General features: G+C 61.3%; 1 protein-coding gene across 4 annotated transcripts in view; it reads left to right on the top strand.

The window, feature by feature from the left end:
- The window catches only part of PEPD (peptidase D), a 137,624-nt gene that overhangs the window by 113,255 nt on the left and 878 nt on the right, over nt 1-23,491 (top strand). For all 4 annotated transcript variants that reach the window (XM_077982063.1, XM_077982062.1, XM_001108725.5 and 1 more), the window contains 3 exons: nt 9,901-10,049; nt 19,918-20,102; nt 23,271-23,462. In XM_077982063.1, coding sequence (XP_077838189.1) covers nt 9,901-10,049; nt 19,918-20,102; nt 23,271-23,462 — 526 coding nt within the window. The remainder of the gene's footprint in view (nt 1-9,900; nt 10,050-19,917; nt 20,103-23,270; nt 23,463-23,491) is intronic.

Here is a 23,491-nt window from a genome sequence, read left to right as displayed (position 1 = left end):
AAAGCCTGCACCACCCCAAGGCGCACTGAGAGAGAGGGCGCAGGAGAGGGGGCCCCCCACCAATGGTTTCCTGTGGGCCCTGGGATTGTGGGCTCTCTGAGGGTGCCTGAACCATCCCCAGCCTCTGCCCAGGCTGTCGTCTCCATTTAGGGGGCATCATGCTCACATCTTTATGTCTTGGTCTGGAGCTGGGAGGACCCCAGGGAGCCTCCCACGCTCTGAAACCTGCCATCCTCCTGCCGCGGGAGCCCATTGCCTATGCGGCCCTGCATTCAGCAAGTCGGCGGTACTGACCTGCGGCTGTGTGCAGGGCTTTCCTGAGCACGATTTGCTGTGCTCACAGCTCTTCACAGAAGCCATGACAGAGATGTGGGCAGGCCCTGTGGCCTCCGCCCCTCGGGTAGGCTCTTGTCTCACTGGAGGACTTGCAGTCCTACCCACAGCCCCTCAGTGTTCAGGACAGAGCAGCTGGGCTGCCCCAGGGCGGGGAAGGGGTATGTGAGTACCTGTAGCCTGGCCCATGCTCAGTCCCTCCATGTTCTTTGCCTGTCCCCTGCACGTCCAGATGTCAACCAGGGCCAGCCTAGGCAATGCAGAGCTCCTGAGAGCTGCCCCAATGCTGGGACCGTGGCTCTGTCTTGGCCCTGGTCCTGGTCCCACGCAAGCCCTGTCTTGGCCTCCCCACATTTCACCGTAGTCACTGACCAGCAGAGGAGGTGCCTTGTCCCTCCCGGTTCTTTGGTGCCCTTCCTTCTATGGCGGATGCACCTGAACAAGCTTCCCACAGAGCCCTCTGCCCCCCAGCAGCGTGGCGTGTCCTCTCAGGCCTGTGTCGTGCCTGGCTGGGCTGCTTCCGCCTCCCCATCAAGGAGCCATCCCAATGTGCCAGCTCCTTCAGCAGGAGTTCCTGCGATAGCTGCTCACGGGCCTGGATCCCGCCTCGCCCTACGGCAGGTAGTGGTGGGAGCCCATCCCCAAGAATCCCCAGACATGCCCACTGAAGGACAGGAACATACATGCCCAGACCTACGGACAGACAACCAGCTGCCCAGAGAGCCACCGAGCGTTGAGCTGTCAGGGCCGAGTATTTGCGGGAACACACTGAGTCTCAGGGTCCTCCCTGCCCTTGGGCATATGGTCCACTGAGACTGCCCGGGCTCCCTGCTCACCCAGGTCCGTAGCTGATGAGCTGTTCCAGCTCGGGCCACGCTGACAGGAGCCCAGCTCACCCCTGGGTGGGGCCAGCACATGCTGCAGCAGTAGGGCTGTGTTAGGAACACGGCAGGTTGAGGGGGCAAACGGAGGCAGGCCGGTGGAACTGCTGCCCACTGCGCGCTGGGTCTCAGTGGACTCCCTGGCCTGCCTGACAGCACTGGCTCCATGGATCCTGGTTCAGTCTGGCACCACAGTGAGCCCCACAAACGGTGGGGCTGGGCATCCACCATGGTCGGGGCTGGGAGGGTCAAAGCAGAGCTCAGCTCTCCTCCTACACGTAGCCTGGGGCCCCAAGGTGACCGGGCCCTCCCTGTGTGTCTCTGTGGATTTTTTCACCCGCTCCTCACCCTGATCCTGCAATGTAGGCACCTCACCCCATGTGTGGGCCAAGGAACTCGGACACAAGGAGGGCACCAGGCCCAGTTGAGGCCAGAGGCACTTAGGGAAGGAATTGGGAAACTCAGACTTGGCTCAGCAGGGGACTAGAGCAGGAGAGGGTGGCAGCCCTGCCCCCATACCGTGGATCTACCAGTGGCTCCAGAGACCACCTGCCCTCCTCCTGAAACTTTTCTTTTTAAGACACAGTGTTGCTCTGTCTCCCAGGCTAGAGTGCGGCGGCACAGTCATAGCTCATTGCAGCCTCGAACTCCTGAGCTCAAGTGATCCTCCCACCTCAGCCTCCCAAGTAGCTGAGACTACAGGTGCAAGCCACCATGCCCAGTGAATTTTTTTATTTTTAATATTAAAAAGACAGGGTCTCACCATGTTGCTCAGGCTGGTCTGGAATTCTTGGGCTTAAGTGATCCTCTTGCCTCGGCCTCCCAAAAGTGTAGGGATTACAGACGTGAGCCACGGTGCCCAGCCCTGAAACCTTTTCTGACGCTCTTTAACCCTGTAGCCCATTCTGGCTGGGCCAGGAGGACAGGACATGGGAACCCAGTCTCAGGGCAGAGGCAGGCACCCAGCCACACCAGTGGGTTCACAGTCCAGGAGGCACTTCTGGGTGGCTGGAGAGCCCTGTGCCAGAGCCACGTGGCCATGAGCTTTTCTCCTCTGTGGGCTCAGCACACCCCAGAGGAAGTGGCTGCTCCTTTATGACCCTCTTTATCTGCCCCAGAGAGGGTCCTCACCCTGTGAGAGGCTAATCCCAGACGCTGTGGCCTCGGCCCTCTGGGACAGCACATGGCACCTGCATCTCCCGGCTGCAGCTGTAAAGGCAGGAGTGATCCGAGGATGTTAATGCCAAGTCCAAATTGGTGATTTGATTTTTCTAGTGCCGACTTTGAAATGTAGCCAGTAGAATAATTATGAGTTTATTGTAGTCAATTTATTATGCAGCATTTAGAACAACATGTTTTGTTGATTACTGCTACTGCCAGATTGCTGGCGGCATTTATAATCCATTGTTGTATTGAAATTGATCTGCCAAGCGCCTACTGCGTTCGGTAAATAATAAATCACTGTGTTATCCCAACATAAAAGCCACGATACTTCATCCTAAGGTATGAAACTAAAGCATGAGCCCAGCATAGAATTCCCCCTGAAGCCGAGCGCCTCCCAGAGCAGCGCACCTGCTGCAATGGCCTGCTGTGGGTTTTAGTCCTTTGACTGGGTGAAGATACCCCAGAGAGATTTTAGCTTCTAGGAATGGGATTTTGCAGGGAATCAGAGCCGGTCCAGGGCAGCCAGATTATACAGCTGTACTGGAGAAGGGTTGGGGGTACTAAGGGGAGACCAGCCTTTTCCAATCCTCTCTCCACAGTCCCAGATACGAGCACTCCCCCAGCACTCACGCACATGGATACACACACAGGGAGCTGACCGAGGCCGTGCTGCGTGGCAGTGATCACGGGGCAAGCCCCTGCCTCCCTGTCTCGCAGTGGCCACCTAGCACAGCGTGGGCCCTCTTCGGGTGAGAGTGGCAGCCCCGGTGTCCTCACTGAGCTGGGCAGGCCAGGCCCTGATGCCCACTTCCAGCAGCTGGTTCTGCAGCACAGGCTGGAGGTTCGAGCCACAGGCAGAGCTTGGACCAGGCCTGGCTTATTCTCAGACAGCTCCTGTCCCGTGGCTGTCCTGTTCTGTGTCTTCAGCCCAAAAGTGTCCTCCATGCTGTGTGTGCCAAGTGGGGTTTGGGGTTGGCTAGGCCCCCCTCCCACTCCTCCATCCTTTACCCTTCTAGCAGCTTCCCTGGAGCTAGGCTGAGTCCACTGTTGGCCACAGTCATGGCCCGAGAGGGCCTGTGATCCAAACACCCTGGTTTCTCCTTCAGGTCAGGCTTGTCAGCCAAGGACTGAGACAGACATCCTGAGGGCCGTCCCTTACCCCCAGCCAGCCACCCCCCGGCCCCTTCACACTTCTCTGGGCGGGATCCGCCCCACCCGCTCGCATGCAGGCAGGGATGAGGGGTGGGACTTTGTGGTGGCTGCACATCCTCTCGGCCTGGTCCAGAGCCAAGCGGCCCTATGTGGGGCCTGTAGCCACCAAGCCTCTGGGGGTTTTGCTGTTGTTCTCAGAGCCTTTTCCTGCTGCGACCGTGGGGTTCACCATGAACCCCATCTCCAAGTCACTGTATCAGAGGGGCCATTTGCTGCTTTTTGTTTTCCTTTAAGCACCCAGGCAGATTTTCTTTTTTTTTTTTTTTTTTGAGACGGAGTCTCGCTCTGTCGCCCAGGCTGGAGTGCAGTGGCCAGATCTCAGCTCACTGCAAGCTCCGCCTCCCGGGTTCCCGCCATTCTCCTGCCTCAGCCTCCCGAGTAGCTGGGACCACAGGCGCCGCCACCTCGCCCGGCTAATTTTTTGTGTTTTTAGTAGAGACGGGGTTTCGCCGTGTTAGCCAGGATGGTCTCGATCTCCTGACCTCGTGATCCGCCCGTCTCGGCCTCCCAAAGTGCTGGGATTACAGGCTTGAGCCACCGCGCCCGGCCATCACCCAGGCAGATTTTCAAGAACAGGGTTACAAAAGCGCAGCACGCCTGCTAATTAACTTTCAGCACGGTCACACGGAGCGAGGCGCCTGAGGTCACTGAGGCCTTTCCTAAGTGGGAGGCCCCAGAAGACCCCTCCCTATTCAGTCCAGCCCCTAGCAGGTTTGTGTGAACACAGAGGTGACCAGGACTCATCCCCCCGCTCCTCCTGGTCATCTTCTGAGCCCCTGTGTGCTGCCCCTTCCTTCCACAAACAGCCTGGGCTGTGGGCACCAGAGCCACTGCAGGCCAGCACGCTTTGCAGCTGGGGCAGGGGGCGCATGGTCCGTGATTCCGGGAAGCAGTGCGTCCAGAGAGGGCCCACCCCTCGCAGCACTCCGGGCCTGAGGCCGCCCCAGGTCCCAGGCAGGCTCACCCCACAGGGCAGAGGTGGAGGGCTCTGGTTGGGAAAGCAGCTGGGACACTCCTCCTGCCTCCCTCACTTCTCAGGTGGTGTGGGTTGGGGGGTGGGCCTTAACCTACCGTGGCCCCTCGCAGAGTTTCTAGAGCACGTGTCCCAGAATGCCCCAGGCCTTGGTTGCCCCACTCAGGATGCAGCGGGTGGGCAGTGAGCCGGTCCTTCCAGCACTGGCCAGAAGAGGGCAGCATTGTCTCAGGATGGTAGGCCAGGCCTCACCCCTGCTGGATCTGGTCATCTGTGTTGCTCCTGGGCATGGGGGGTGGGGTGGCCAGCCTGGCTAGGCGGAGACACCTGTGCCAGCCCTCACACTCAGCAGCCACCAGTGCCCTCTTCCCCTCCTTCCCCGTCTAGATAATGGCGAGCCCTCACCTCTGCAGGCTGTGGGGTGCCCGCTCACCCAGGACCTCAGCAGCCACCTTGGCCTCACATGGGCCCTGTAGCCTGGGATGTGGCGATCCTACTCACTCCTGCTGTCTACTCAGCCTGTGTCTGTCTGCCACCATCGCGCTGCGGCCCCCACAGGTGGCAAGCTCCTGGGGACCCCCTCGCCCTGCTCCACCTGGGGCCCGGTACCTTGGTGAGCTCCAGAGTACAGTGTTGCCCCCAGGCCTGCTCTCTGCTGCCCGGCCCATCCCAGCCCTCCCCCACCGCCTTCCTATTCCCTCCTAGGGAGGCTTGTTGTCACCAGCCAGCCCTGCCCTGAGCACTCTGCAGTCTTAAAGACATGCTCTTGGGGGCCACAGAATGCCTTCCGGAGGGTCCAGACCCACAGGCGTGGCTGTTCCATCCCATCCCAGTTAGCAGCATGCTCTCCATTCTCACCTGTCCTCACACACGTGGACAGGCCTGGTTATGAGCTGACACCTGCCCACGTGTTTTCAGTTTGTCTCTTGTTTGTGCTTTGTGGCTACACCCTCAGCTGATGTCATGACCCACAGCTTGAACAGCACTTGTCCAGACGGCCCGGGTGCTCCCAGACATCATGAGACACCGGTCACCAAAAAAAGCAAAATGCAGCATGTGCTGTGCGTGTGACTCTCCCTCCCGCCTGCCAAGGCCACTGCCCTGACGCCCGGGCCTCACCCCACTGTGCTTTCCTGGCAGCTGTCCTTGTGTCTCACCCACCTCTTGACAAGACACCCCACAGTGCTCTTCTGGGACCCTGGACCCTTGCTGGTGCCGTGCCTCTGTCCATGTCATGTGTAAAATGGCAATGCCAGTTCCCTCCGGACACCCAGGAGGCCCACAGCATGCAGCTGCTCCCGTCACCCACCGCGTGCACCAGGGATTGCTGGCTCTGGGTACCAGAAGCTGCTGCTGTCGTGGGCTGGTGGCACGGGCAGCTTTCCTGTATGCCCAGGCCCTGGAGGAGTGGCCATCACACGGGAAGGGAGCAGAGACGCCCAGGAAGGCACTGCAGAGAGGTCCCCTTGGTGGGTTAGGCCATGGCACGAGGAGCCTCAAGGACTCCGAGTGGTGGCCTTTGCCCCTGCTGGCCATGCTTGGAGCTTGGCACTCCACGGAAGGCCTGGCTAGGAGCAGGCAGCCAGCCCATGCACCCTGGAGACCACAGCTCGCCACCGTGTCTGCAGGGGCCGCCCACTGCAGCAGACGAAGGGAAAAGTGACCCGTACGCCTTCCTTTCTGTCTCACACTGAGGAGAAGCAAGGGCTTCCTGCTGCTCAGAAATCCCCCAGCCTGGCCTGGGACACCGACCAGGGCAGCTGCACGTCGGAGTCTGAAATGCTCCTGCAGGCCCGAATATGAGCGCGTGTAAAATGTTGGATTGAACAGCTAAGAGCTGCGCCACTACTCAGGAGATTCAAATGAAACTGCAAACCAAGTCCAAAGTGACTCTCATATAAACATTGCAGCATTTCCCCCAGAAAACTGTTCCCAAGCCTCTTCTGTCACTGGCCGGCCCATCTTGGAGGCTTCTGCCTGTGGGCTGGCGGGTCCCTGCAGTGGGGCCCAGGGAGGGTCTGGGTGGGCCAATGGTGGCAGGTAGCCCGGGCCCAGAGCTACCGAGAAGGAGCCAGAAACAGAGCCCTTAGAACACATGTGGGGAGTGAAACGCCAGCACGTTGCTTGGAGATGCGTCCTGTCTCCCAGATGTCTTGTATTATCACAGACTCACTTGGCCAAAGATAGTAGGGTCCCCAGACGGCCAGGAAGGAGGGATCCTGCGTTCCTGTTCTCGATTGAGCCAACGCATGACCGAATCCTCCATTGTCGGTTTGCGTTCAGAGGATGGATGAAGTGGACACAGAGGAGCGGGAGGGAGATGATTTATCAAAGCCATGGCTCTCGTCCCTGGATTCCAGAAAAGCTTGCATCTGAATAACTTATGTGTGTAGAAACTCTAGGGGGATTTTTTTTTTTTTTTTTTTTTTTAAAGGCAGAAAAAGATAGGGAACTGAGAGGAGCACGAAAATAGACTTCAGCTCCGTACCGGAGCCTCGCTGGGCGGGATGGAACTGGCTGGTTGGGTGTATACTTCCCTCTCCAGAAAGCGGATCGTTTTCAAACAAAAAATACAGTTACAGTCTTCTACAGGCTGGAAGATAAAGTCAGGCTGGCAGACGATATCCAGGCACCCACCTTCCCATGTTCTTTCTGCTTTGCTGGCGAGAGTTTGGGGAACTGGGATCCGAGTCTGGTCTGCACTGGAGAACAGTCTTGTTTTTACACTCCTAGATGATTCCATCGTTTGGGGTATTCTTGTGGGCTTCCTGTTTTTTGTTTTGTTTTGTTTTGTTTTGTGTTTTTTTTTTTTAAACAATGCTTCAGTTTCTGCTTTTCCTGTTGTATCAGCACAGTCCGGTAGGACTTTCTCCCCCGGCTGCTGCTGCAGGTCACCTTCTGATGTGGCCCCTCCTAGGAATCCGTGTCCCCCATACTCCTGGCCCTGTCCTCTCTGCCCAGGCTATTCTTGCATGTTGTAAAACCAACAAACGACAAACTATTTTCCTTGGTCGACTCTGGGGAACCTAAATGAAAACGCTTAGCTGTCCCCAGGCAAAACTGGGCTATGGTCCATACGGCTCCGCTCCCCACTGCTGGCCCCAAGAGGACACAGAGCTACAGCAGTGGGAGGGTCCCATTTTACAGATGGAAAAACTGAGGCCCTGAAGGCTGAGCGTTGCAGCTGGGATCAAAGAACCTATTGCTGGGCTCCGAGTTGTTTACCCTCCTGACTCAGGGCTTTCCTGGACCCGTGATCCGAGCCTCAGTTTCCCTTCAGTTTAGAGCTTCCATGAGCCCTGCCCTCCCGGCCAGCCATGGGGAAGCCTAGGCCCTGTGCAGGAGTAAACTTCCAGGGAATTGTTGGCCCAAGCAGCCCACTGCATCCAGAGATCCTGTGACTTTGACCCACCCTGACGCTCCCTGTTGTGCAGGCGGAGCTCCTCCCCAGCCCTGAGAGTCACCTGAGGTGTTATCTGGACCCTTCTGCCCTGTTGACACTGCTTATGTTTTGCAATCAGAAAAGACAGGAGATTAAAAAGTGCCCGGCTGGGGACTTTGGATTTCAGCAAAGCGCCCTGGCCGTGCATTCGAGTTTTTCCTTTAGAAATCTGCCTCCGTGGGGCGGCCGATGCTGCCTGTCCGGCCACGTGGCCCTGCTCCTTGCTCCACATGGGGCCAGGCTCCTCCACCCCCGGCTCCCTCCCGTGGGACAGGACCCCCCACAGGCAGGCACATAGGCAGCTTCTAGAATGTTTGTGGAGCGGCTGTGTTTACCGTGAGAGCTGGGATTTGGGTGAAAGGCCCTCATGATGGAAGCCACGGCTGTGTCCCTGGCCTCAGACTTGTCGGGACTCACGTGGCTACAGATGGACCCCATGGGAAGCCCAGGGTGGAGCTAAAGAGGGGCGGCTGCGCTTGGCCCTCCTGGCCCTGGTTCTGGACGCTGCAGCCGTGGTGGGCTCTGGTCCTAGGGCTGGACCAGCTTCCCCCAACCAGGGCCGTCCCCATCAGCATCATGACTTGGCCATGACCTGTGAAGGGGCTGGTGGGCCCGAGGGTTCCGCTCTGTGTCTGCTGCCTGCAGCCTCCCGAGGTGCCTAGGTGGGACGGGATGGAAAGGGGCACCACCTGTGCCCCTCCGCCCCTCAGCCAGACCCAGCCTTGTCCACCTGGGCTGCTTCCGGGAAGTCCTGGGAGGCAGGTTTGGATCTGGCAGCCTTTCCCACATCCTGTCCCTTACACACCACAGGATGAGTGGGAGGCTGCTGCTCTGCCGTTGCCCAGAGAGGGCCCTGCTGGACAGGCCCTACTCCTCCCGGGCCCTGCTGTGCCAAGGGTCCCTCTCACGGGGCATCCAGAGGGCAGCCCCAGCCACTATCCTCCTGCCTCAGCAGGCCTCCTGTCTTCTATCCCACGCCATCTGTCCCATGCCATCCTGCCTCTCTGCTGGCCCCCAGGCCCCTCCCATCCTGGACAGCTGGCACCTCTGCCCCATTCTTCATGCCCCCGCCTGCATCTCTGCGGCCGCCGGAGGGTGCCAGGGTGCAGGTGGACAGGATGAGGGGCCCACCTGGCTTCCAGGGGCATGTGGCCAGCAGGCCCTGGGAAAGCCTTGCTGGACATGAGGCTGTCACTTCCTCCGTCCCACCCCCTTGGGCAGAGGGGTAGTATCGGGCACATCCGTCCAGCTAGGGGGCCCCAGAGCTGCAGCAGAGCTAGAGGCCCCAGCCGCCGACTGAGTTTCCGCCCAATGCTCTGGGTCCCGGAAGAAGCATGTGGTGCAATTCAGGCCCCGAGTTCTAGGCCGTGCATCCCACCCGGGGCCCCTGCCCAGCCCCCTCCTCCTCTTCTTCCCACAAGCCCGGCCTCAGCCTGTGCTCTTTGCTGGGTGCAGGGAGACCCTGGGAGGGCCTGTTGGGGTGTCAGGTGGAGGCCAGGCAGCGGGCGGGGTCCTGGGGCATCTCTGCCTCCTTAGTTCTCCAAGCAAGTCTCCACGGCTGAGCTCTCAGAGGCCAGGCCACGGGGGCAGGGGTCATCTGCATAGGACAGCCCCGCTCCCCTCAGCCTTCCCTGCCCAGGCTGAGCCCTGAACCCCTTTTTCCCTGGAAGACACAGGTCTTCCAGGATGGCTTCGCGTTTCTTTGCTGCCCACGCACCCATGGGAGACACCAGGTGGCAGTTCCCCACACCAGTCTCATTGTGAGGGGGAGTAGCCTCTGCTGCGTCCAGGACCCGGGACAGCTGCCCTTGAATCCAGGGGAGGCGGGGAGCGGGAAGGGTAAGAGGGGTGGTGGCGCCCCAGTACTCACCTGCCCTGCCCTCCTATCTCCGCAGCCTGTTCGACATGGGCGGTGAGTATTACTGCTTTGCTTCCGACATCACCTGCTCCTTTCCCGCCAACGGCAAGTTCACTGCAGACCAGAAGGCTGTCTACGAGGCGGTACTGCGGAGCTGCCGCGCCGTCATGGGTGCCATGAAGCCAGGTGAGCAGCGAGGCGGTGGGGGGAGGCACACCTAGCGTGGTGTTGGGGGCGCTGCTGTGTGGCAGGTGCCTGCAGGAACTGGGCCTGCGTGGCGTGACTTGAATCTCTCCGCACTCCGGATGCTTAGTCCCTGAGTTTCCAGTGGTCTCTCCTAGGAAACAGGGCTGACCACCAGGCAGGGACAGACAGAACCGGGAACTGGGGACTCAGGCCAAGGCCCCCCCATCTGGTGGCCTCCACCTGCACATCTCCACTGGCCGCCAGCACACCAGCCTGTCTCCTGCTTTGTCCTTAAGCGGTGTCTTCTCCAGGGAGGGCTCAGCCCACTTTGGACGCTGGCATGGGGTCAGAGCAGGTTCAGGTCCTGCCGGTGCTCTGTGGCCTTGGGTGGAAAGCCCTCCTCTGGGTGGCTGTGTCCACGTCTGTAAATGGGGAGGCAGCGACTCACAGAGACTGAGTTAAACTGTGTAAAGCACCTGCAAGGCCGCCTGGCCTGTGGCACTGCCCTGCAGGGGTCACAGTCACTACCGTGATGGCCATGTTGAGGCCAGCGTGGGCCCGGTGTTTCTCTCTCCTATCGGCCAGCGTAGGCCAACCTGTCATGTCCCCACCCCTCCCAACCCTGGGCAGCCTGCACAGGCCCCACTGCTACCCCTTGACCTCCCACTGCATGCCATTGATACCATTGATGTCTGGCAGGGCGGGCAGAGGAGGTGCCCTAGAGGGAAGCCAGCATCCTCCCAACAAAGCCAGCTTTCACGAGTTCCCCCTGGGCACCTCCCGCTGTCACCATCCCGCTCAGCCAGGCTCCTTCTGAGTGACTCCTGGGTCCTCCATAGCCCTGGCAGGGGTGGAGTCCAGCATCCACAGGATCAAACCCCAGCTCTCTGCTCTGCAACAGTAGAAACCATTTCCCAGCAGTGATGGGAGGTCCTGGCTTGTCACCTTTGCCCGGAGGAGAGAATTGAGGGATGTGGTCCTGTCATGTTCTTGCTTCAAGTCTTCCAGGGCTTCAACACAGCCCCGCTGCTGTAGTCCTTGGGTTCCCCAGAACCTGGGCAGGTTCCTATGGGCTCACCATGTGCTGGCCACCCCCTAGGCCTGGCCCTCTGCAGACACATGGCTCCCACGACTCTGACTGAGATCTGTTTGGCAGCTGCCAGGCTCCAGCCTGCAGTGCAGAGGGTCTTTCCCCGCCCACACCGGCCCAGGCACAGCTGGCCCCCCAAGGCACTCAGGCTCTGCGTCTTTGGTTATGATCTACAGAACAGTCCGCAGCCAGTTTGGTCATTTGGTGCTGCCACAAATTCACAGAGGTGGAAAATCAGGACAGAGCTGGGGCCAGGGCCGCAGCAGCCTAGGACAATGGCCCTGCACTCACAGCTGGATGGTCTGGCCAGGGCCCGCCTCAGCACACAGGCTGCGGCCACCTTCTGCAGCCTGGAGTCGCCTCCATCTGGGTCATGGTCAGAGATCACCTCATGTTGGCCAAGCCCAGGTCGTAGTCCAGCCCCCCAGCTTGCCCGCACCCTCATCCACTGCCTCCCACCCACAGCTATACAGACCTCCAGAGAGACAGGCAGGCCCCTGTGTAGGGGAGCTCAGGTGTCCTTCAGGAGCCACGTGGGCTCAACGCGGGCAGAGGGGACAGCCCAGTAGAGCAAAGCTGCAGAGTCCGGGATGCAGGCCCCAGACCCAGAGTGCCCCGAGCCCAGCCCCAGCTCTGCTGCCTGCTGGCCAGGTACCTTACTTAAGCCCCAAACAGACCAAGGATAGACCCCTGCTCTCCTAAAGCAGAGTCCGGTGGGCCTGGCCGACTCTGGGCTGTGGCATCTGGTTAGACATGGAGTGCCCTCTGTTAAGGACCCACAGAGAGCTGGCAGCTGCCCAGTGTGCCCTCAGTGTTCAAGGAAAAAGGAGGAAAGAAAGATCTGGAGCCTCCAGAATGTGGCCTCAGAACTCAATGGCTTGGCAGTCGACTAAACAGTTCCTGTGGCTCCACAGCCCATTGCTGGGATGAGTTGCAGCCTCGATCGCTGGCCCAAGTGCTGCTTCAGAGGGGCCCCCAGCCACCGTTGCTTTCAGAGGAGGCAGACTGTAGGCAAGCCTTTCCAGATGGTGTCCAGTCCAGCCTAGAGAGCCCCTGCCAGAGGCTGAGGAGCCACGGAGAGACGCGGGGGGCAGTGCCAGGCCCCAGCCCCACACCCTCACGCATCCAGCAGGAACAGAGCGTGACAAACGCATGAGTGCAAGCAGGTGGACCCTAGATATATCCCAGAAGGAAGACGAGACAGAAAATCCAAAAGTCAATAAGCTTGTGATGGGGCGACAGCGCTGATCGGACTCACCTGGTTTAGCGGCTACCAAGGAAAACAGCATTTCGTGCAGAATTGCTTTGCTTAAAAAGCAGCAGGCCGGGCTGAGTGGCTCACACTTGTAATCCCAGCACTTGGGAGGCGGGCGGATCACTTGAGGTCAGGAGTTGAAGACCAGCATGGGCAACATGGAGAAACCCCGTCTCTACTCAAATTACACCAATGAGCTGGGCGTGATGGCTCACGCCTGTAATCCCAGCTACTCAGGAGGCTGAGGCACGAGAATCGAATCGCTTGAACCTGGGAGGCGGAGGTGGCAGTGAGCCAAGATCGCACCACTGCACTCCAGCTTGGGTGATGGAGTGAGACCCTGTCTCAAAAAACCAAAAAAAAAAGGAGCTGCCACCCCTGAATATGAATATACAGGTGTCTCCAGGCAGATGGGTGGTGAGGACAGAAGAGCGCCAGACGGCATGGCCAGCGGGCCCTTGTGGGTAAAAGGAAGAGGGAGTGACAGCGTGAATTCCCGTGCGCCTGTGAGAACCACAAAGGAGGTGCAGGAAGGGACGGGGCAGAGTGCTCGCTGTATCCCTTCTTCTTTCTGACTCTTCAGCCATAGGAAGCATCCCCCGTTAGCTGTCAAATCCAGACTCCACGAAGCAGTTGCCCGAGGGGCGCCACTCCTCCTTCCTTCACTCTGGGGATGAGAATTTCTTGCTCAGTTTTGAATACCAGTAGTCACTTGAATGAATGATCAGTGTTTCAGATCCAGCAGGAGGATTTGGCAGGTGAGCTTGGCCTGCAGTGTATTCACCTGGTACCTGTGAGCACACTCCTCTACCCTCCACGGAGGGCCCTCTGCCAGGCACAGCCTCTCAGGTGGACCAGAGTCTCTCAGACACCCTCCACGTACAGGGCTGGTCTCCCACTCTGTAGCCGTGCCAAGGTGGGCTGTGTCATGGCAAACTGTGTCACCATCACATCAAGTAGTAGTGTCAGACATCCACGGGCAGTTGCGAAATCCAGATGTCCAGGAAGTCAGAGCCCCAGGCTGCAAGGGGCTGAGGCTCCCAGCGGTGAAGCAGAGCTGTGAGGGGCAGGGGCCCACCGAGCCCAGCAACCCTGGACACCCAAGCATCAGGCTGACGAGCTCAGCATGGTCAGCGGGCAGTGCCGGGCCCATCAGGGAGCCAGAGGCAGCACCAGGCCACAGGGAGCAGGACGGCGGATTGACACAGCACGGGGGGCCGAGGCCTGGGGGGCGTTTGGTGGGAAAGCCATTGTCTTCCCCCTCGGTCCTGAGCTGAGACCAGGGATGGCCCCGCCCTGGCTGGCCTCACCTGCAGGAATGCCTGCTGCGGCCTGGGCAGGACCTGGATGACATCGCCACAGCTGGCATACTGGCCAGCTCAGTGGCCCAACTCAGCAGCCCCAAGTCTGTCCAGAAAGTGGCCAGGTGTGTGGGCAAGTCCCCAAGCCCCACGTGGCACTGAGAAAGGCCTGAGCTGGGTCTCCCGTCCTGTGGTGCTGCCTGATTCATGCTGACTCTTGGGGCAGGCACAGGCCTCAGGCCTGGCAGGGGTGTCTAGGCCACCAGGCCAAGCCCCGCTAGGCTCGTCTCAGACCATGGGAGGCAGGTCCTCGCCCAGCTCCACTCCCGCCCACCACTGGGCTTCACTGCCCAGACCCAGCCTAGGGTCTGGAGGATCCCTGTGTAAGAGAATGGAGCAGATCCCCAGCAGGCCCCCCCACACCTACCACCCGCACTGAGCTGTGTGACACTGATGTCCCCCAAGAGCAGAGTCGGACTCCATCTGGATCACACACAGTGATGGCCCGTGGGGCAGGCCCTGAGCCCACAGAGCTGCCTTCCGGATGGGGCAGGTCACCTCCCGTAGCATCAAGGAGGCCGTGACCAGGTCAGCCCCCTGCCCCATCCCGGCGGAAATGCCCTGGGTTTGTGGGTTCAATTCCTGGGCCAAGACAAACACCCCACCGAGACTGCCCGACTGCATCCTGTGACCTTCCAGGGAGAGTAAATAAAGCAGGAAACCCCATAGCTAAGCCCAAAGGAGAGGCAGGAAAGAATGATCAGGACGCTGGGGAGTTGAGGAATGCAGGCCTTGGCCCCCGATCCTAGGGCCGGAGGGGAGCATTCCTCACTGTCACACACAGTCAGTGAGGAAGGAGGCTGCGCTCGCCCAGACCGGAACACTACCCTGCTGCTGGGAGTCCATAGGCGAGTGGCAGGCCAGGCCCGGCAGCTGCAGGACCTCGGGGAGTGCCATGCACGGGAGGCTGGATGGGATCCAAGCTCAGCACGCCTCCTGTCTTGGGGCAGGCTGCTCTCCCCATGCAGACCCCTGCATGCATGGTGAGGGGAACAGGGGGAAGCACTGCTAGGACGGATGGATGAGCCCGGCAGGGTGGCCCTGAGCCAGGGTCTGCATTGGCACAGCCACAGCAGGAAGGCTGTACCTAGAAGCAGCACAGCTGTCCCCATCCCATGGGCTCAGTCCCTGCAGCCACCCTGGAGCGCCAGAGGACCCCAGCACTGAGGGCCCCACACCCTCTGCCTGTAAGCCTCCTGCAGCCTCGCCTCCCAGCCCCCACCCAGCTCCCTCTCCTCCTCGCCCACCTGCCCTCCTTGGCTTCCCCGCCTTCCTCTCCTCTTTCCCGTGCTCACCCAGGAGCCTCCTGTGCCCCTGTCACTGGGGGCCCAGCTCTTATCAACCTGGAACAGCAATGGTGGCCCACGATTGTGTTTCGTCCCCCACTCCTGGCTCTGTCCCTGCCCTCAGGGTCCTGGCCACTTGTGACTGACGGGGTGCTGCTGATGTGAGGTCAGAGGAGGGGAAAGAAGTGGCAGGAAGTGCCCCCACCTCCAAAACAGGCCTGACAGGGCGAGAGGGGGCACTGAGGCATGGGGTGACCAGGTGGCTGGCAGGGACCCAGCAGCACCGGCCCCGACGCACCTGGCATATGTCTCCTGTGGCCCCGTGGTCAGGGGCACCTCTGCCAACTTTGCTTCCCTCCCAGCCAGCGCCAGGGACAGGGGCCCAGCTGCTAGACTTCCGGTCAGGCCTCATCCTCCGAGACGGCATGGAGTGCAGGGCTCAGGCAGACAGGCATGGCAGCCACGTGCCACCCCAGCCACAGATACCCTCTGTGGCAGGCGCCAGGACGGGGAGGGCTGTCTTCAGTGTGGACACCATGTCCACCCCTCCTGCTGGCCACAACGGTGAGCCAGTTCCCTGGCCTCTTCTTACTCCTTGGGGCACTCTGCCAGGGTGTGGGGCAGGAGACTCGAGGAGCAGCCTGGGCCAACACAGCACCCGCTCTCGCACAGGGGTGAGCGGGTCCCCGGAGGTTCTGGCAGCAGACTGGGTTCTACCCACATCCCATGCAGGGTGGGGTGAGCTGGAAGTCCTCAGCCCCATGCCAGCTCAGCCAGCCCTCAGGGCCTGCCCTGGGACCCCGGCCAGAGCCTGCTGTCCTGCACCCCCAGAGCCTGGCTCACTCCCATCCATCCCGAGGGCCGTGTTCCACAGATGAAGCGCGCTGTTTGTCTGGAAGCAGCTCTGAGGACGCTGCCTTTGTAGCTGGGTCAGGCCTGGAGCCCCTGGGGCTGTCACACTCCGGGTAGGAGGCCTGGGGGCTGTGATGGATGTTTTGAGGCTCCAAGGAGCTGGCCTGGGCCCTAGGCCCAGCAGGAGCGGGTGCTGCCTGAGGAGACCAAGTGGACTCAGACCACCCAGGGGCCACTCTGGCCACACCTGGGGGCTGGGCAGCGGGAGCAGCGGGGCTTGTTCCTCTGAGCCCTGCCATTTCACTGGGCCATGATGGGACGCTAACCTAGAGGCTGCCCTGCCCGTTCTAGGGTCTGAGTACACAGAGGAGCAGGAGATGGGGCACAACACTGGCTGCAAGAGAGCCGTGAGGGAGGCTGGGGCTCCCCTCGTTCCAGGAGTTTACCAAGCACCTGCTGCGTGCCAGGCAGACAGCAGGGTACGGGCACCGCCCTTGCAAGGCCCAGAGGTCATAACCAGGCCCAGCTGTGCTGTGTGTGCCATGAACTCTCAAAGCGCAGGAAGGGGCAATCACATAGGGCTTCCTGGAGGAGGAGCCTCAACACAGAGGCCCACAGGAGGAATAGGAGCACATCTGGGAAAAGGGGCTCGGAGGAGGTGGCCCCAGCTAAGGAAACAGCAGGTGGGGAGGGCCAGTTCTTGGGACCCATGGCCTTGGTCCGGCCGCCCCTCCCAGGAGTGGGTGAGGGAGAGGCTGGAGACTAGGCCAGGCTGAGAACCTGGGCTTCAAATGGGGCTGTTTGCCCCATTCATTCTAAAGAGATGGCCCAGGCATCCGAGGGTTGTGCAGCGGCGGAGGGAGCTGGGCAGACTCCAGGAGGGGTGGGGCAGGTGCAGGGGTGCTCTGGAAAGCCAGAATGAGGTTTGGCGCTTGCTGGGGGTTGGGGCATGCAGGGCAGCTGCTGCCTAGCTTCTGCTGTGTGATTCCCAGTGTGGCATCTGGCTATAGGTTGGCTAGGGGCTGGGGGTGCCTTCCAGCCTGGACTAGAGAGTTTGACGGTATCTCCAGGCTGCCAGGGTGGGAGGAGCCTGAGAGGGCCCGGGCCGGCAAGGAAGCCCTCAAGTTGGTGCCCACCCCGCCAGCCTAGTGCAAGGACAGTGACCCTCACACACTCCAGGGGCCCCCGCCCAGGCCATGGGTGTTGTAACCACCATCCGGGCCAGACGCTGGGGCCAAGTTGCTGGAGGTTGAATCACTGTCACAACCCTAACCACACACAGGCAGAAACTCCCCGCTCCCGGCCAAGAGAGTTGTGTGCAAGGCCTTCCCCGAGGGTGCACAGGCGAGGAAGACCAGCGGCGCCGAGGGGACCCCCGGGCCGGCACGTCCGGGCGGCGCCGGGCCTGCCCCCGGGAAGGGCCACCGCGGAGCATGATTTATACCTGATTCCCGCCCTCTGCGGAGGCTGGGCCAAGAACACAGCCCACTACTGAAGTTAGCCTGGTTGGAAGGCTGGCTGCACTTCCCGGGGCTCCCCTTTGGTGACCAGAGAAGGGCCCGTCCAAGAGGAAGCAGTTGAGCTGGGCTTGGGGCACGAGCCACGCACAGGAGGCCTCCCAGCACCACGTGCCAGCTTTGCAGGCTGTTGGGGGACCTGAGGGGCACTCACTTTATGCCGGGCCCAGCGGTGTACTCGGGAGACCCCCACCCTCGGAGTGAGACATGAGAAGCAAACGAGCAGATCCGTCCAGGGGACTGCTGCAGGCTGGATGGACGGTGCGAGGAGAAATCCCCAGACCTGGGACAGCAAGGCAGGAAGGTCTCCGCTGAGAGGGGACAGCTTTTATGCAGAGACCCCTCAGATGAGGCATCACAGGCCAAGGCCTGGCACAGGCCACAGCAAAGGGCCTGAGGTAAAAAGGCCTGTGTGCGTTAAGGTGGCCTGGTCTCTGGCGGATGCAGCAGCAGGGAGGAAGGGCAAGGTGGGCCGGGATTGTTCGGGCTGGGGTCTCAGAAGAGCAGCAGCAGAGGCTGGGCAGGCTTGGCGCATACCCGAGGAACAAATGAACATCAAGTGTGGAACCGGGGCTGGCTGGTCATGCACGATGGAGGAATGGTGTCCGGGGTGCTCTCCCTAGCCCCCAGGTGACAGAGGCTCACGGAGGTGGGGGAGCAGCCAAGTGGGCTCCAGTTACTCAGGTCTCCTTTTCCGGGATGCTGTGCCCTTCAGAAAAGCCAGGGGTGCAGGCCGGGCCAGCCAGGGGTGTGTGTGCGCCCGGGGCTGCCCAGACACAGGGCAGTGGCAGCCAGAGTTGCCCCAGGCCTGCCTGGGCTCTCCCCCATTGCCAGACCCCAGACCCCAGGATGGCCGCCCCCACCTCAGGCCCTTGGAGGCTGGGGCAGGGAGCTGGGCTCTGAGGAGGATCCCTGCTCTGTGTGGAGGGTGGGGGCAGGTCTGAGCGTCTCCACCCCTGCCACCCTTAGGCCACAGCCATGGCAGAGGCACTGCGCTGTGAATGGCAGGCAACACCCTACTGCCTGCCCAAAGCCGTGTGCCCCCAGCCCGCCTGATACCCAGCACCAGGGTGGCCAACTCTGGCACTAAAGGGGTCCCAACATGAGGGACTTGTGCCCAGTGAGTGTCGGGGGTGATGGCCTGTGTCCCAGTGTGGACTTTCATCCCTGTTCGCCAGCCGAACCCATCATCTGCCCTCCGCCAGCCACAGAGGTTCAGAATTCTGCGTCTCACAGCCCAGCCCTCGTCAGCTCAGGGTCTCCTGGGCCCCTCCCACAGCAGCGATCGGCAGTGATGGGCCATGCAGGGCAGGCTCTGGCTCTGCGCCAAGGCAGGGTCTGGCAGGGAGGCCCTTAGGAGCCAAGGTCACTCCGCCTGGTGGGGCTGGACCTCACCAGGAGGTGCCGCAGGGAATTGCCGGGTGCCCTCTCCAGCCAGTGAGCTGCGCATTGATCAGGGCCCCCTGCCACGCACCTGGCCAGAGTGTCCTGGGGCCCCAGCCTCTGCCAGAACATGGCCTGCCCAAACCCAGCCCCCATGGGGTCAGGGCAGGAGGCCTCACCTGCCTCGGGTCCTTGTCTGGTGCTCAGGCCAAGTCCAGCAGTGGAAGCTGCCATGAGGAGAGGCTGATGCTGGGATTCCACAGAGTCCGGGGGTGGGACGGGCACACCCTTGGGCTGCTGAGACTCTACGTGGGGGGCTCTCCAAGGGCATCCTTCCTAGGGGCCATGCTCCAGAGCCCCACAGAGCCTGTGTGGCCCCCAAAGCTCTGTGCTTAGGAAGTTCTCTCCATGGTGACCTTCGCCCCACTAACATGCGGCAGAGATGAGTTGGATTCGAAGCTGGGGCTTGGACATCTGGGCTCCCCTGGAGATGGTGCCGCTGCTGTTGGCAGGCGGGGCCCCAGACCCCTGCCAGCCAGCTCTTGGGGCCGTGCCAGCCACACCTTCTCCCCAGAAACCTTTGCTCCCTGCAGCAGCTCCGGGGGTGACTCTTCCCCATTCTGGGATGTGCAGAGACCCCTCTTTTCAGCCGCGGGCTTCCCCACTATGCCACAGCAGCAAAACGCCATCAGAGCTCTGAGCCAGGGTTTGGGCCTGAGGCTCAGGGCCAGGGCCCACGGAGTCTCCCAGTGTCTGCTACTGGGGAGACATGCGCATTTCTCCTCCTGGTGCCCAGGGATTTGGCTGGGTTCCCCTGGGCCCGGAAGCACAGGCTGTTCGGGGTGGACACGCCACGGGCTACAAAGTAGACCCAGGCTGGGCCCCTGGCCACAGGTGACAGGAACCTGCCCTAGGGGGAGAATGGAGGCACAAGAAGCGTCCTGCAGTCCAGAGCTTTAGCTGGGAAAGCTCAGCACAGGGGGCCACCCTAGTCCTTGTCCCTTACCCCCCGCCTCAGGCCCTCCCACCACAGCCAGTGTGAGGGCTTCGTGTCTCCTGGCCCCCGGCCCTGTGGTGTTGGCTGCTGACCTCTGTGGCTCACGGCAGCTCCCTCTGGCCCGCAGGTGTCTGGTGGCCCGACATGCACCGCCTGGCAGACCGCATCCACCTGGAGGAGCTGGCCCACATGGGCATCCTGAGCGGCAGCGTGGACGCCATGGTCCAGGCCCACCTGGGGGCCGTGTTTATGCCTCACGGGCTCGGCCACTTCCTGGGCATTGATGTGCACGACGTGGGAGGCTACCCAGAGGTCAGTCAGTGTGGACATGGCAGGCAGAGTGGCTTGCCCATCAGCTGCCGCTGAGCCTGGCCCCCGGGGCAGGGTGGGACTCTAGGAGGCAGCAGGGGTGTATTGGGATAGCAGGGATGGACCCCCTGGCTCCATGTGGTACACGGAGGGCATGAGGAGGGGATCGGGGCCCTGGCCAAGGCAGGGATGCATCCATGAGCGTTCCACAGACCTGGACATAAAAGCGGTGCTGTCTGCACTCTGGGCCCTGGTGTCAGCTGCCCAGAAGGTGGCACACAGTCAGGATACGGTGCATGGGGCCCCACAGGACAGTGGTGCCAAGGACAGGTCTTTGTGATGGAACTGCGTGGCACCCCTCACGTCCAGCCGCCTCTGGCTTCATTTAGACTTGGGGAGTTGATGAGGCTCCACCCACTGGTGACTCGCCCTGGCCCCTCACAAGCCCAGAGCAGCCCTGCTCTGCTGCTGGTTCGCCCTCTGCCTCCCAGGCCCCTGGACCACACACCTGTGACCCTGCAGCCTCCTCATCCCCAGGCATTCTGGGGACCCTTGGCAGATAAGGGAGGCTGGGGGCCATCTCCAGACAAGGCTGCCCCAGCCCTCAGAGGACCACTCGGCGGGTACGTGAGGCTTGGGGAGGCCCAACCGGGCAGGTGGCTACGGCCTCTCAGCTGGGCGGGCGGGGCGCGCCCGTCCCTGCCCTTGGCCGGCTGCCCAATGCAGGGGGCTGATTGTGCAATCGTGCACGCCCTGGGGCCCCCCAGCCGGTTAGCCAAGACAAGGCTGGCCTCTTGGCTGTAGGGTGTTTTGAAAGCACTAAGAATGATTTTTTGGCAGGGTGGGGGTGGTGGGGGGAATTGCTTAAGAGAAGCATTATTATTCAATTATTTTTTTCCTCAAGTGTAAACAGTTAAATTTGGAGAAACAAAATCAGTTTTAATTTCCTAATGTCTGTTCATCCCATTGTGCGCAGGGAGCCAAGAACTGGGCCTTCCAGACATTGTTAGCTGAGGTTCGTTATTCATTAGTCGCCAAAGCGCTTTTTTTCCACCAGCAAAAATTGGCAGCAAACTGTTTTCATCTTTTCCAGTAAGCACCTCTTTGTGCTCAGAGTCTATTCTTCTGACAGATAAACATTGTGGAAAAAATATGGCTTTTCCTATAAAAGTCATTTGTTTTATTTCAGGCCTGCAGACACATCTGGGGCTCCTCTGCTTGGAGCCCAGTAAAAGTTATGGCCTTGTCAAGCCCTGTGCCCAGAGGCGGGCATGGGCACAGTGAGGGCAGGACCCCTCCCCACCCCTGAAGGCTGCACTTCCTGGACCACAGGGGCTCGTGCCCTCCCCACATGCCCAGCCCCTCCGCTTCTCTTATGACCGCGCCCGCACCCTGTTCTCAGTAGGTCTCCTGGGCAGGCCCCTAGAGCCAGCACCCTGAAGGGGCTACTGCATCGCTGGGCTGAGGCAGGCCTTGCCCCTGTGCCCGCCGGGGATCCCTTCTAATCTTTACCCACCCCCAATTTCAGTCGTGGACCTCAAGATTTCAGAGGGGAGGAAAGTTTGTTTCCCTGGCGAAACGAACCTGCCCGCCAACCGTGTAGCGGTCAGGGGTGGGCCCATGGGGATGGAGGGGTGACTGGGAGGAAGGAAACCTGACGTTGACAGGCCCTTGCTTCCCCCAGGCCCCTGGCTTCGACCGCCGTGGGGTGGAGAGACAGGGACGGGCACTTCAGGAGTAGCATGAAGGAGAGGGATGGGCGGCGGTGGGGTGGGGGTGCCTAGCGCAGGCTTTGAATGACAGGGACGAGAAGGTCCTGGAGCAGAGACCCTGGGACCCCCAGCAGCTTCTGGGCAGGAGACAGGCCTCAGCGGAGTCCACATGCACCTCTCACTTGCGCAGAGGGAATGTCACTCCATACGGTTCCTCAGCCACGGGGCATCCCTGCCCTCTGGCCTCAGCTCCCGGTCAGCAGCCAAGAGGCAAGTGTGGTGGGGCTGGGGCCACACTAGCCAGGCTCTGGTGTCTCCTCATCGCCTCCTGCCCAGCCTGCTCTCTCCAGGTCAGCGTGGCTCTCCCTGCCCCCCGTGGAATCAGTCACAGCCTCTCTGGCCATGCCCAGCGTGGAGGCCAGGCCAGCCTGTTTCTGGTTACCTTACGTGAACTGCTAATTGGAGTCTGATGTTCTTGGCCCCCAAACAGTCAGAAATGACAGCTCCCGCTCCAGCAGCTGGGCTTCCTGGGGAGGGAGTGCAGCCCGGCAGGGCAGGCTCAGACCCTGACCAGAAAGCGTACTCGTGCCCACTGGCTCAGAGGCCCTGGCCACCGGCCGGATGGTGCCCCAGGGACCTGGGGCGAGCAGGAGCTCTCCTGTAATTCCCCGAGCACCCGCTCCTCTCAGCTGTGCCTGTGAGTGGACAAGGCCAGGCTGGGTGCGCATGGGGCAGTGTGGGGTGCAGACAGGGTCCCTGCAGGGAGCGGCTCTACCACCGTCCCTCAGGCGTCCTCCAAGGCTGGGGGCTATTTCCCAGGGCCCTGCCGTAAGGCCCAGAGCACTCCTCTGGGAGCCACACCCGCCAAGCCACGCGCACACGGCACGTGTGCACTGGCGCACTAAGGCTGGCAGACCCACCCTGATGACGGCACCTGTCCTCCCCGGACAGTCACACGGAAAACCTAGGCCTCGGCCTGGGGGAGCCGGGACCACGACTTCTGGGGCCAGTTTCCACTTGGGCTGCCTGGAAGGAAAGCTGTGGCCCCAAGAGGCTTCATAGCTGCCTTAAGAGCTTTTTTGGCTTCAGCGGTTTGGCATCTGCCACTCCTCTGGCCAGGAGCAGGGCCCGGCTGAGGGCAGCCCAACCCTCAGCAAGCCCCGCAGGCCTGTCTGGGCATCTCGCACTGGGTGTGTGCACATGGGCGGCCACAGGGCTTCTCAAGCGAGCCCTAGGGTAGTGTGGCCAGGGACACTCAAGATCCGGGGGTACGTGCAGGGTGGAAGGACTTATCAGGGTGCCCACGGCCCGGCACAGCAGGGGTGAGCCTAGGCTGAGGACCTCAATGGTCAAGAGAGCCCACGAAATTGGTGCCAGCCCTCACGTGCCCATCTCTCCTGATGAGGCCACGGCGAGCCCTGGAGCTGCTCATCGGGCCCCTCATCTCTGTTCCCCACAGGGCACGGAGCGCATTGACGAGCCCGGCCTGCGGAGTCTGCGCACTGCACGGTACCTGCAGCCAGGCATGGTGCTCACCGTGGAGCCGGGCATCTACTTCATCGACCACCTCCTGGACGAGGCCCTGGCGGACCCGGCCCGTGCCTGCTTCTTTAACCGCGAGGTCCTGCAGCGCTTTCGCGGTTTCGGTGGGGTGAGTGCCCATGGGCCCCATTCTTGCTC

Source organism: Macaca mulatta, chromosome 19 (genome assembly GCF_049350105.2).
Source record: "Macaca mulatta isolate MMU2019108-1 chromosome 19, T2T-MMU8v2.0, whole genome shotgun sequence".
NCBI lineage: Eukaryota > Metazoa > Chordata > Mammalia > Primates > Cercopithecidae > Macaca > Macaca mulatta.
Note: the sequence above shows the minus strand (reverse complement) of the source record. Positions and strands in the feature narration are given on the sequence as shown.